The 13530-nt window shown below is 41.8% G+C and overlaps 2 protein-coding genes across 2 annotated transcripts; both read right to left on the bottom strand.

The window, feature by feature from the left end:
• Window positions 1-65: 65 nt before the first annotated feature.
• LOC118454293 (inactive Rho GTPase-activating protein 11B-like) lies at window positions 66-2526 on the bottom strand. Its single transcript, XM_035908427.2, has 8 exons — window positions 2351-2526; window positions 2177-2273; window positions 1383-1639; window positions 1004-1155; window positions 817-924; window positions 544-711; window positions 373-463; window positions 66-141 (listed from the first exon to the last, which is right to left on the bottom strand). Exons 1-8 carry the CDS (start codon window positions 2524-2526, stop codon window positions 66-68), a joined length of 1125 nt encoding a protein of 374 aa, XP_035764320.2.
• Window positions 2527-3927: 1401 nt separating this feature from the next.
• Window positions 3928-7536, bottom strand: actc1a (actin alpha cardiac muscle 1a). Its single transcript, XM_006792695.3, has 8 exons — window positions 7429-7536; window positions 6039-6192; window positions 5807-5935; window positions 5530-5725; window positions 5276-5437; window positions 4872-5063; window positions 4329-4510; window positions 3928-4199 (listed from the first exon to the last, which is right to left on the bottom strand). The coding sequence occupies exons 2-8, from the start codon at window positions 6165-6167 to the stop codon at window positions 4056-4058; spliced, it is 1134 nt and encodes a 377-aa protein (XP_006792758.1). The 5' UTR covers window positions 6168-6192; window positions 7429-7536; the 3' UTR covers window positions 3928-4055.
• Window positions 7537-13530: the final 5994 nt, after the last annotated feature.

The following is a 13530-nucleotide window of genomic DNA, read 5'->3' on the forward strand; positions in this document are numbered from 1 at the left end:
CCTAAACCACTCTTGTCAACCTGCTGGTTGATCAGAGGTCTTGACTTTAGGGAAACAAGCATGAATTATAGTGACGAGCGTCTTCTCCAAAGCGTGAGCTTTAGTTTTCCTGCAGCAGAGCCATCGACACCTCTGGTGAACCTGGTGATGATCCATATGTAAAGCACAGAGGCACATTGAACAAATACACAGCAGACAGTGCGCATTTGGCCAAAGCCGATAAGCACCATGGTTTATTCTACAGTTAACATTTGCTTTACTTGAAGCCAAATGCTGAAACCAAGTAGCATCAACTCTAAGCCTTAGCTCTCTAATTTGTCACTGATGTTAGAGTGAACACTGAAGTTAAATTTATAAACCTTTACCGTTTACCTTTTTAGACCATCTTGTGGCATCTTGTTTAACTTTTTTTCAGCTGCAATGACATCATCCAACAAAGCTGCTGCAGGCCTGAAGCTTTGATCTAGAAACGGTTTTTAGATTAGACTGCACAAATAAAATATTCTCACACATTCCAGTCTGATTCTTTCGCCATATAATTACCTGCTGAAGGCATGTAGGTCCTGAACAAAAGGATGTTGGGGAAAGAATCCAGGCCAAGGCTTCTCCTCAGCGTTGGTCTGTCTCCTGATGTGGACCCGTGGCTCTGCTCTGGTGGCCTGAGCTTTGACCCTCCCTGAATCAAGGGCACCGTCTTTACAGAGCGCATTCCTGCATGCGTTTGAGAAATTTAAGCTCGAGAACTCAAATAGTAAAAACTGGTTAAACATAATTTGAACAGAGTGATTTGCTTAGTAACTTCTGTGGTCTTTTTACCTTTGAAACTGTGCCGCTTTTTACTTCTACTCTTGGAGCCAACATCTTTCACAAAATGGAAGTTCATCAGATATTCCATACTATCGATTACAGTTTTGGGAATCACACCTATTGTCATACAGATTAAAACATTGCATATAAAGCCACTGGAAATTTGTTTATCAACATCAAATAACTGGTCTTTTACCAAATAAATGAGGATTTTCAATGAAGGTGCGCAGAACATGAACTCTGAGCTCGAGCCGTCCTTCAGACATCTCTGTCGTGTTTGGCGGGGGTAATAGACACGGAGCGAAGACTATAGCCAGGTTGGAGCTGGTCATCAAGTTCTCGCTGCATCTGACAGCAGTACATACAGTGAAGAAAAACAATATCAGGTCTCCTGAACGATCGTGTTATTTCCATCTGAAGCACACAACCTGGGGCAGAACCAGCTTTGACAGCAACACTTGTTTCCTAGACAAAAAGGACTTTAAATCGGCACTTTTTGTGTATGCGACTAATTTCTGCTAAAGTTTAATTAAAAAAATAAATAAATAAATAAAAAATAAAAAATCCTTTCATACCTCTGGGAAACTTTTGCTAAGTAGTCAAACATGTAATGCAGACAGGAGGCGTTTCTTGCAGGAAGGAGACAGGACAGCAGCTGGAGGGCTGCCATCCTGTCCTGTAGGTTGGGCAGAGACTGAGCTTTGAGCAGGGCTGCATGAAGCTCCGAGGGAAACAGCGGCTCTGGCAGCTCCCTGGAAAACTGTTTGATCAGAGTGGCCACATCATAGGGGAGGGCAGTGGACAGACAACTCTCTCCTCGATTCAGTTTGGCCTAAACCAGACACAACAAGAGCAAAAAAAGAGTATATCTGCATGTAGTGTTGTTGTAGTAGTTTGTCTAGGTATAACTAAACTGTTTAATAGATATGATTAACATTAGAAACACCCATTCACAGTTTCAACAAAAACACACCCTTTTTGGAGGATTCGTAAAACTATTTTATTTGACTGCATTTGGTAAATGGACCCCAAAGCGCTTTACACTACATTCAGTCATTCACACACACATTCACACACTGGCAATGGCAAGCTACATTGTAGCCACAGCTGCCCTGGGGCACACTGACAGAGGCGAGGCTGCCGGACACTGGCGCCACCGGGCCCTCTGACCACCACCAGTAGGCAAACATGGGGTTAGTATCTTGCCCAAGGATATTTGTACCCTACAAACATGCGGCAACTACTGCAAATGTAGAAGTGTAGGTGACAGGTCAGTAAAGTGACTTAAACCACTAGATGGCACTATTGCCCCCAGAACTAAGAACTAAGTGGAACTAAGACTTAAAAAAACAAACAGTGAGACTCTTACCCTGAGTGTCTTAATACGAGCAAGACAGCCTGGTTTTCTGAAAAGGCCCACAGTCCCACCACGCTCCAGAAGGAAAGAACAAGCGTCCACCAAAAAGCTGGGACACAATTATTAAGCAAAGCTTTAGAAGTATTCCTCCCAGGTTACATTTAATGATTTCCCTTTTCCACTCACCAAGGTACAAGCCCAAATTCAGGAATGTAACACCTGGGCAAATTTTCCAGAGGAACACCAAAGATCTTTGAACCGCTGATCATCAGTCTCTCCCTTTTCTTCTCAAGACTCTTGACAGAGATCCCATAAAGGACTTGAAGGTGGAACCGAATGACATTGCTGTCTGTAAGCTTCATGATTTGACCGGAAGCAAAGCAAAACCTAAGCACATTAACGGCCTTTCACCGTGGTACCACAATCTCTGCAAACTCGGTAATGAGTAAAGGAGGTGGGCTTTATTATTCTAATCCGTATCACCTGCCACACAGGAAGTGAGCGCTGAAGGAAAAGTGATGCATTCAGGTGTGGTGTAAAACGTGGGTCACTTTAGATTACTATTGAAAAGGTTTTACAGTAATTCTTGTTTTCCGGAAGTGGGTGTTTCAGTTTCACAACATCTTTATTTCAGCAGTGTTTCAGCAGTATTTCCCCACATGTACAACAAACATTTGGAAAAGTGCAGAAGTCTGTCTCTAAAGTTGTTGCCAAATACTGTTTGAGATCTTTCAGTATTGATCGCAGTGATACTAATAAGTGCTAGTGTGAATGCACTTGTTTGAACATACTTGAGTGCCAGCTCCCAAATCTAGAACTGATTAAATGCATTTTCACTGAAAACGTACCAGCACTGGGGCCGATAAAGTCATCACCACAAAATTACTGCCTAAATGTTGGAACCGCTGACATCAGTGGCTGTGCAAGAAATTTATGATTATTCACAGATGTAGCCTACAAATTCCTCATTCCCAGAATTTTCTTTTGCTGGAAATTATACCACCTTATACTACATAATGTGGGTTTGGCTCTTAAAAGGCCAGTAACTTAACAGAAGCAGCATACTGATGGTGTTGTAGCCAAGATGTTATTTAGTTGGTGGGTTGTGGGACTGCAACTAACAAAAAAAGTGATTCTAAAGCATTATGTTTGTCGTTAAAGGGTTCAAACTCCCACTATCATCTTTCTGAAGTATGCTGCAATTAGAAGCTTTTTTATTTTTGGTTTTTTTTTGATAGCACAAAAGGTAAAGCAGTGTTTCAACTATTTTATCTTGCATACCAAAATGTATAAAACTCTGTGTAAACCACAGACTGATCAAAACCAGCTTGCTGTCTATAGTGTGTGTAAGACTGGCGTTATTTAGATACTAATTGATAATAATAAATGCATTAGTTTATCATTTTATTAACTGCAGGGTCTATAAGGTAAGAAAGCAGTCACAGTGTTGCTGAAGTTTTCAACCCTTTAACTATAGTAGTTGACCATCATTGTTTATTTAAGCAGTTTAACTTTTGAGCTATAGAAAACTGAAAATGCCTTGAAAAGGGCAGTTTGTTAAAATAATTAAAAGTTTATTTAGTCTTCATTAAAATTGTTGATGTAACCACTCTTTTGCTAAAAGTGCACTTTTTTCGAGTATACTGTATATTTGTGTTGCCATTTTTTCAAACACACTATTTATTTGTCTGAAGTATTGTATTTGTTTTTCAGAATTATATTTGATATTCTTTGGGGAAAAAGCATGACTCCAACTCTCTGGATTACTGATAAAAGGAACTATATTTATTACAACAGTACATGTATATACAGCAAAAGGAACAGTAGAAATACAGAAATAGAAGCAAAGCTGGTGTGGTTGGTTTTGAGATTTTTGGTGATGTCTGAAGATTTAGAAGCACTTCCTGTGGACGATGGAGGGGCCAGCCTCATCGTACTCCTGCTTGCTGATCCACATCTGCTGGAAGGTGGACAGAGAGGCCAGGATGGAGCCACCGATCCAGACGGAGTATTTCCTCTCAGGGGGAGCAATGATCTGGAAGGAGTGGATAGGAAAATCAGGAATGAAGTACATATTAGAACATTTTACACCATGCCAAAATTTGAATAAAAGGCTTACTTATTTCTTCTTTGACAAAATACATTTTAATAACTTTGCACTCACTTTGATCTTCATTGTGCTGGGAGCCAGGGCAGTAATTTCTTTCTGCATACGATCAGCAATACCAGGGTACATGGTGGTACCACCAGAGAGCACGTTGTTGGCATACAGGTCCTTACGGATATCAATGTCACACTTCATGATGCTGTTGTAGGCCGTCTCATGAATGCCAGCAGACTCCATACCTGGGGAAAAGTTGTAAAGAGGTAAGTGTTCGTGCAGCTAACACTGGTGGTCGTTGCAATACATTTAAGATGTAGACAATAAAACAAGAAGAAACTCAGGAGATAAATGCTACTAGACATACACATTTAGTAAGATTCGTAAGTGTCTATGAATTAATAGCGTTATAGGTATAAAGGGCTATTAGGGGAGGCTATACAGAACTCCAGTATAGTGTATTATGAATTATATTTATACACAGCCTATATATGGCTTTATTGTTCTCATGGGACATTAGGTCCCATGAGAACAATACACCTAAGTAGGTACTACTATTGTAGTACCTACTTAGCCTTTCTGTGTATGTGCGGTGGATCAACTGACCAATAAAAGAAGGCTGGAACAAGGTCTCGGGGCAACGGAAACGCTCGTTTCCGATGGTGATGACCTGACCGTCAGGCAGTTCATAGCTCTTCTCCAGGGAGGAGGACGATGCGGCTGTGGCCATCTCATTCTCAAAGTCCAGAGCCACGTAACACAGTTTCTCCTTGATGTCACGCACAATCTCACGCTCAGCTAAATGGAGGAAATATCACAGTTCAGTCAACCAGGACAAGTATGTTTATATCTAGAACGTTCAGAATTCCGTTTGACAGCACGGTCACAGTATATGCACATTGCCTGTTCAGGAATTTGGAAACTGTAGGTAAGGTCAAATAGATCACTGTTTACATTTTTCATTAAAATTCTGTGGGATTGTTTTTGGCTAAAGTTGGTAATTTTCTTACCAGTGGTAACAAAGGAGTAACCACGCTCAGTCAGGATCTTCATCAGGTAGTCAGTCAGGTCTCGACCAGCCAGATCCAGACGCATGATGGCGTGGGGCAGAGCATAACCTTCATAGATGGGCACATTGTGGGTCACACCATCACCAGAGTCCAGCACAATACCTGTCCAGAGAAGGCAGTAGTTTGTTAGAAGAAAATATGCACAGATTGATATAGTTTAACTTACATGCGACATTGCACAGAAGAGGGCTCACCAGTGGTACGGCCGGAGGCATAGAGGGACAGCACAGCCTGAATGGCCACATACATTGCTGGGACGTTGAAGGTCTCAAACATGATCTGGGTCATCTTTTCTCTGTTGGCTTTGGGATTGAGGGGGGCCTCTGTCAGCAGGGTGGGATGCTCCTCTGGGGCCACACGGAGCTCGTTGTAGAAGGTGTGGTGCCAGATCTGTAAATCCAGGACAAGAATTATGTTATTTGTTGACAAAAATAACATTTCAGTTTTCCCACATCTTTATATCTTTCACACCTTCTCCATGTCGTCCCAGTTGGTGATGATGCCATGCTCGATTGGGTACTTCAGAGTCAGGATACCCCTCTTGCTCTGGGCCTCGTCTCCCACGTAGCTGTCCTTCTGACCCATACCTACCATCACACCCTGAGAATGAATAAAACAAACAAGCTCAAGCTCAAGACTTAAAAACATCAGGGCAACAAATATGTAATCTCCCAGAAACTTGGGGCCTTTCTCGTATTCCAACCTGGTGACGAGGACGTCCAACAATGGATGGGAAGACAGCACGGGGAGCATCATCACCGGCAAACCCAGCCTTGACCAGGCCAGAACCGTTGTCGCACACCAAGGCGGTGGTCTCGTCGTCGTCACACATGTTTGGTCTGTACTGGGCTGGCTTTCTATATAACACAAAAGATAGAAATTAATCAGAATATTAGGTTGGTATATTTACAGAAATGTTTAAATGCATATTATTTCCATTTAAAGAAGCAGAAGTTCACACGAAGAAACAAAGTTGTGCAATTCTATGAAATAATGTAGCGCTATGTTCAGTATGAAGACACTTTGGAGTAGTCTAATCTCTCTGAGCCTTATAGCTGCTTGAAAAGCCAAAACAGGACCACCACCACACACTCATGGGTTTATTTTCAGCCTCTGGACTCTTGTAAACCCCCCTCTGCCCCCACAACCCCTTCTCAGTATCTCATCGTTAAGCCAGAGCCAGTTAACAGCTGAGGCAGTGTGACTTTTGACAAGTGGCAGTGGAGGCCTGGCTCTCCTCTCAGCTGTCGCCACATAGTAGTCTCCTCTGTTTGGATGGAGACCATGTGCTTGGAGCCTTCCAGGCTCTCAGGCCTGAGCCTGCATCCCAAGTGCCAGCATCCCCTCTTTGAAGAGTCTTACCGCTGTCCTATTCTGTCTAAGATGTCCTATAGTAGGCCACAACCCTGTAAACCTTAGAGACTGCTGTCTGTAGCTGTGAATATGACCAAGTTACAAAAACTTGATTTTGAGAAACATAAAACTTGAATTTAAAGGTATATTTTACCAATTATTATGTTCAGTAAATTAGTCTAATTATCAGTTTAGTTCAAGTAACATAACAGTTACATAAAAATCTGTAAAAAATCTTTATCTGTTGCTTTCCATACTACACAGCCCGACATTTAAATATAACCTAGAAAAGCGGGAAATGACCTTTTTCAGAATGCTCTTTAACTTGTGCTAAAAACAGTAAAAACAGTAAAGCATCAGTGAGGAAGCCTTTTTAAGAAAAAATAATGAACTGATAATTTTCCTTATGTTGAGTCTAACCTGAGCTAGTGTTGTTTGCCTGCTTCTCCGAGTCAAGCATCACATATATCCTCCACCCTAAGTCTTGATGGCATCTGACTTGCCCTTATATACCGCAGCAGCCCTTAAACTATTCAGCACACACAACCTATCCTTTTACCACTCTTTAACAAAACAATAAAACATCTGCTTAGGCAAGAAACAACTTCTAGCTGTAATAAATACAGTATATCCATGTACTGGCTGTAATATACAGCAGCACTATCTGGTCATTATCACTGACCCCTATGCTCCAAAAAGCAGCATCTGAAACACAGCAATGATCCAGCAAAAGGACTCACCAAGTTGTAACCACAAGACTGGAGTTTCCACTGGGACAAAGGGGCAAGGGTGCAAGGGGTTCCTTAAATATGCCTCTGCGTCCTGGAGCTGGGGGCCGGTGGGCGGGCTCAAGGGTTCACACAAGCCCAAATTAAGTGTTGCTCAGCAAAATAGTCCATTAAAGTGGATCCTGTGACAGGAAATACCACCAATCTATAGAGATGCTGCCCTGGACATTGAATGCCATAGATAGAAGTAAGGGGGGAAAAGCAGCAAGTGGGAAATTTATTAAGGATAGATGATTACATTATGAAGTATTTAAAAGGTACATGAAGGTTAAATGTGATAAATGACAGTGCATATGGATCTTCTATATGATTAAGAATTTTAATGTTATATGCATGGGAGTATTATTAAAACCAATATTATTTGTACATGAAAATAGTGAATTTAGTTGTATTTTAGCTGTCAAATTATTTTTGTGGATTCTTTATAAATCTAAAAGCTGAGCAAATAGTTTGTAATGCAGATTTATGCATAGCAACACATTTATCCCATTCATAGTTTGTGGAGCTGCCATTCAGATCCCCAGGGATGTGTTAATATGACTAAGCTCAAACAGGGTCCTGGGGATGTGGGTGATTAGATGGTGTGACAGTAATACGAGATCTTGCCTGAGCAGTCTGGTTAAGGAGTCGTCTAAGGTGGACCTGCCTGGGAGAGTTTGCCAACGTCGTTTGTAAAGAGTGGGGGCCATAAAATTCCAGACAGCTGAGAGGCAATCATGTAAGGGGGTAAATGGAGGGAGCTAAAGGCAGTTCCAAAACCTCCACCAGACAACAGACTCCTGGGATGGCAAATGCAAGAGTGACGAGTATCCGTTCTCTGTTCTGATTGGCTCCAGAGTGTCCTTTTAGGGAAATACAGAGCAGCAGGTGCCAGAGTCTGCACGTCGCCACACACACAGCGTAGCTCACACTCCTTATTCGTCAACTCACACTACCCCCATGTTGAAGCCAGAACAGGCAACAGCGAGTGCAGAAAGAATGTAAATACCCCCCGCAGCATCAAGACTTTGAAATATTCCATTTGTAGCCATGTGCAAGGCAAAGGCACTACTAACCTACTTGTTGTTTTTTTCTACTCACATTTTTTTGACTCTCACGGTCTGTTTATACAATTCACCTTCCAAAAATGATTTTTTCACTGGATATCGCAACTTTCTTAAATTGTCCAGCTTATCAAATTTGCTGTGTAACGTTGGAAGGAATCTTTTCTCACCTACCATGAGCAGAATCATTTTTGTAATCAAGACAGATTTGAAAAGGATCTGGGGTCTTGTAAAGAGCTAGATATATCACTGGTGATCTCAGTGTCTATGGGGACTCCAACAAGAAAATCAGGCACGACCGCCCTGTGTTGATGTTGGATAGACTGTGTGTAAATTATGTCAGGTCATATCTAAACTCTGTGTTCTTCTAGTTTCTTTAATTACATTTTTATAGCAGCAGCAATCATAGTGCATGACCGCAGTGCTTCAGGAGTCATTTGCCCTCTGATGATCTGCAAAAGGACTTAGCATTGAAAAAAGCATTCAGATCATATAGTTGGACAAGAAAACATGAATTCCTGCTTTTATGTGCACTTGTGTTGTTGGCAAAGATGGACTTACTACTTATTAAATAGATATATGTGGTAGTTAAAAATCATATTTAACTGCAACTGAGTTAAATAAAGCAGTTTTATATATGGCTCTGCATTTATTTTGGAGCTATTTATTTGAGACTTTATAGACTGTGTTTTATTTGTGAAGAATAAAAAAATAACTAGAATTACTGCAGTAAAGTGTAAAAGTGTTATAACAGAAATGCTCAAATATACCTGTTTCAATATGGCGTTAGTGTGTGCTCACCATATTCTGGCTTGTTGTTCTGAGCAAAAACGTATGAAGCAGAAAGATCACACCAGCCTTTGGGTGAAACTGCTTCTGTGTTTTGTCAACAGCTCCCTTCAAGTCAAAGAAGCACTTTTTGGCAGTCCTATCTTTATCACCAGGTCTTAATCAGGAAAAAAAGAGAATGGTCTTAAATGGGTCATGGTTTTGAGGGACATTCGTCCTTATAAGGGAATGTAGGAAGCACACGGTATGTCTGTCTTGACAGCTGCCTCCTTTGCAGCCCCCCACGTCCACATGCACACTCTTAAGCAGCTGTTAGCAACAACTGCTTCTGCACAGCCTGTTAGGTAGACAGGGGTTTGTTTATCATTTGACCATTTACAATATACCTTTCAGAAAAGAAAAAAGACTGCTCTACATTTTCTAAAAATGTAGTGCCACACATTAGCAATTTGAGTAAAAGTTCATTTCTTCAGCATTTGAGGACCGTAAGGTTAAGCTATAAAAAATCTGCTGAATTTAGGTTAGATTGCTTTCAAATAGTTTTTTATATCTTCTAAACCTAAGTAGGTCTGAGATTATGTAAAAGCAGTTTTTTTAAATGTGTGTTCCCAGAGAGCAAGGAGACACTGAAACAATGTTTAGTCAATATCAGGTGATTCTATTGAATCAACGTTGAAATCTGATGTTGACCTAACGTCACTCTTGCACCCTTTTTAATATTGAAACGTCAGGTTTTGATATGGAACCAATGTTGAACGCTGACATTGATTTAACATATAATTATGACACACTGTTAATATTGAAACAATGTTAGATTCTGATATTTAAACACTGTTGAACTATGGTGTTGATTTTCCACCTCGTTTCGCACCGTTGGTTTCTATTGAAACAACAGTAAAATCATGACTGAAATCTACAGTTACAAATATATACAATCTATAGCTATTTTAATCAATACTAAACTACTGCAAGTTTCCATCAATACTTAAACCACCAGATAATTGTACAAATTGGACACCCTTTATATGTTAAAAATTATCTTACAATGTATCATGTCAATAGTAATATCCCGAAAATATAAAGCATCAGAAACAACAACAAAACAAACAATAAAAAAAGGCCAATAGACATGTATCATTTGCAAAATACTTTATTAAACGACAAAGTTTCCTTTTTACATTTCTTTGTTTCACATCACTTTTTGTTATTTACTCCGGGATGGGGATGGATGTTGGGTGCCCTGCGCCACCCATACAATATGGAGCGCATCTGAGCCATTTCTGGACTGCTTGAGCAAAGACAAACTCAGACATAGAGTTCACCCCTACCTGCTGCGTCAGGCCATCTAGGACAAAAATAAACACAGAAAAAATACAAATAAAAAAAAAGGGAAAAGGGGAATTAGAGCACATGAATAACCTCTTGTTAACTGTCTTCAGCAGGGAGGAAGTCTGTAAACTACTAGGCTGATAAACATGAAAGTCACCAGGCGGAAATCAGCAAACTGCCACATCACTTTGATTTTGAAAGAGCTATTAGCAGAACATTTGATATGTCTTAGCACGGTGTGCCGTGTATCCTTTCAAAAAAAGAAAACATGGGTTCCTCGGGATGTACAAACTGTACAACCCAAGGACAAAAGAAGCCGAAGACCTACGACTCCATCTCCAGAGTAACAGGACATAAAAATCTTGTTATTAAGAAAGACAAAGAAATCTAGCAAAGACTGGACAAAGGAAATGTTAAACGCACCCAGCACATCAATTATCCCTTTATTGTTCACTTTAGGATCATAAAACAACAATAAAAGGTCAAACTTACCAAATATGCATTTGCACAGTGCTGTCTCTTTAAATGCCCTTTTTTGCTTTGTCTGGTCCTTGTGTTTTTTTCCCTGCCCAGTTGAGTACAGAGTCCAGCTCATTTGTATTTGCATAAGCCATTACACGGCGGACTCGCACATCCAGTGTGGTCCCTCCAATCAACGCAAAGCGTCTCACCTATGGAGACATTTTAAGAGATGGAATTAGCATGTCTCATGTCTTAAATGTGTATGCAAGTGCTTGTGTGTTTACATCATGCAATTGATGACAGAAACATATCATTTAGTTTTCCCTTAAGCCTAATTTTCAAGTCATACAAAGAATAAACCAAAGTATTTGCAGTAGAATGTATTTGTTAGTAATATATGTTAGCCTCCTGTTGTATAATCAAACAGATCGTACATCAACAGGCCGTTCTTATGCATTTTAATCAAATTTGACAGCTATTGCACTTCTTAGTTACAAACTTTACAAAACTTTTAAATACTTACCATTGTCTTATTTGCCTCTGGTGATTGCAGAGCTGCCTCTGCATTGTTTAGCTCCTCCATGTTGTGCAAGGGCAAATCCAGAGGCAATACCCCAGCATCTACAGATTCATTGCTGCAGAGATGGCGGTTGGCTCTGACCTCCTCATGGAGATCGTGAACTGCTCTGGTCAGGTCTGACACCATCGTTAAAATGTTATGTAAGGTCGCATCTGTTTCAAAGAACAATTATAGAAAGATTAATGACTTGTGGCAAACAGATTAAGCAGTATGATGCGAGAAACTATTATATCCATAAGTGATGGCTTCACATTCTGCATTCAAGTATAAGTTGTTGTAACTGCTAAAAGTGTTTACTAGTTTTTGCCATCCATCCATCCATCCATCTTCATCCGCTTTATCCGGGGCCGGGTCGCGGGGGCAGCAGCCTAAGCAAAGAGGCCCAGACCTCCCTCTCCCCAGCCACCTCCTCCAGCTCATCCGGGGGAACACCAAGGCGTTCCCAGGCCAGCCAAGAGATATAATCTCTCCAGCGTGTCCTGGGTCTGCCCCGGGGCCTCCTCCCGGTGGGACATGCCTGGAACACCTCACCCAGGAGGCGCCCAGGGGGCATCCTTACCAGATGCCCAAACCACCTCAGCTGGCTCCTTTCGATGTGGAGCAGCAGCGGCTCTACTCTGAGCCCCTCCCGGATGGCCGAACTTCTCACCCTATCTCTAAGGGAGATGCCAGCCACCCTTCGGAGGAAGCTCATTTCTGCCGCTTGTATCCGCAATCTCGTCCTTTCGGTCACTACCCACAGCTCGTGGCCATAGGTGAGGGTAGGGACGTAGATCGACCGGTAAATTGAGAGCTTCGCTTTTACACTCAGCTCCCTCTTCACCACGACGGACCGGTGCAGCGTCTGCATTACTGCAGCTGCAGCCCCAATCTGTCTGTCAATCTCCGGCTCCCTTCTTCCATCACTCGCGAACAAGACCCCGAGATACTTGAACTCCTCCACTTGGGGCAGGACCTCATCCCCGACCCGGAGTGGGCACTCCACCCTTTTCCGGCTGAGAACCATGGCCTCAGATTTGGAGGTGCTGATCCTCATTCCCGCTGCTTCACACTCGGCTGCGAACCGCTCCAGTGCGAGCTGGAGGCCCTCACCCGATGAAGCCAACAGAACCACATCATCCGCAAAAATCAGAGATGAGATTCTGAGGCCACCAAAGCGAAAGCCCTCCGCCACTTGGCTGCGCCTAGAAATCCTGTCCATAAAAATTATGAACAGAACCGGTGACAAAGGGCAGCCCTGGCGGAGCCCATCACCCACCGGGAACGAGTCCGACTTTCGTCCTGGTCGCGGAGTTTTTGCCTGTCACATATATTTGTAATACCATGTAAACTGTCAAATTCCAAGATTTTAAAACTTGCCTCGTAATAGTGACCTCACAGAGTCTCTGGAATCTAAAAAAAAAATCAAAACAACATGACATTCAACAGTATAAATTTGTGTTTTGAAGATAAGAGTACAATGATATTGTGATGCAGCTTAATAACTTTTATAAAAGCATACCATCTCTAGCAGCGGCATTGACACCAGACTCTACATGCTGGAGAGATCGCAAAGCTGTGTTGGTTTGTGTGTTGTGCCGGAGTGGCAAAAGGTGCCGGAAGCTGGGCGGGGCATTATGATGGTTGCTATCAGTGGGCTGGGGTGCAGACTGCGGAGTGGTGGGGGCTGTTTAGAAAAAGTTGTTTTTTTAAGCATTTAAGAATACAGACAACTTGTCTACAAAGTTTCCTTGTGTCACACACAGATATGTACACAAACACTAGACAGTATTTTATTACCTGATATTTTCACTCAAGGGGCCTGGGGAAACCGTTTTTTTTAGGCTGCTCATCCTCAGAGTCCACGTAAGT

Source organism: Neolamprologus brichardi, chromosome 15 (assembly GCF_056152115.1).
Source record: "Neolamprologus brichardi isolate AB-2024 chromosome 15, ASM5615211v1, whole genome shotgun sequence".
Lineage (NCBI taxonomy): Eukaryota > Metazoa > Chordata > Actinopteri > Cichliformes > Cichlidae > Neolamprologus > Neolamprologus brichardi.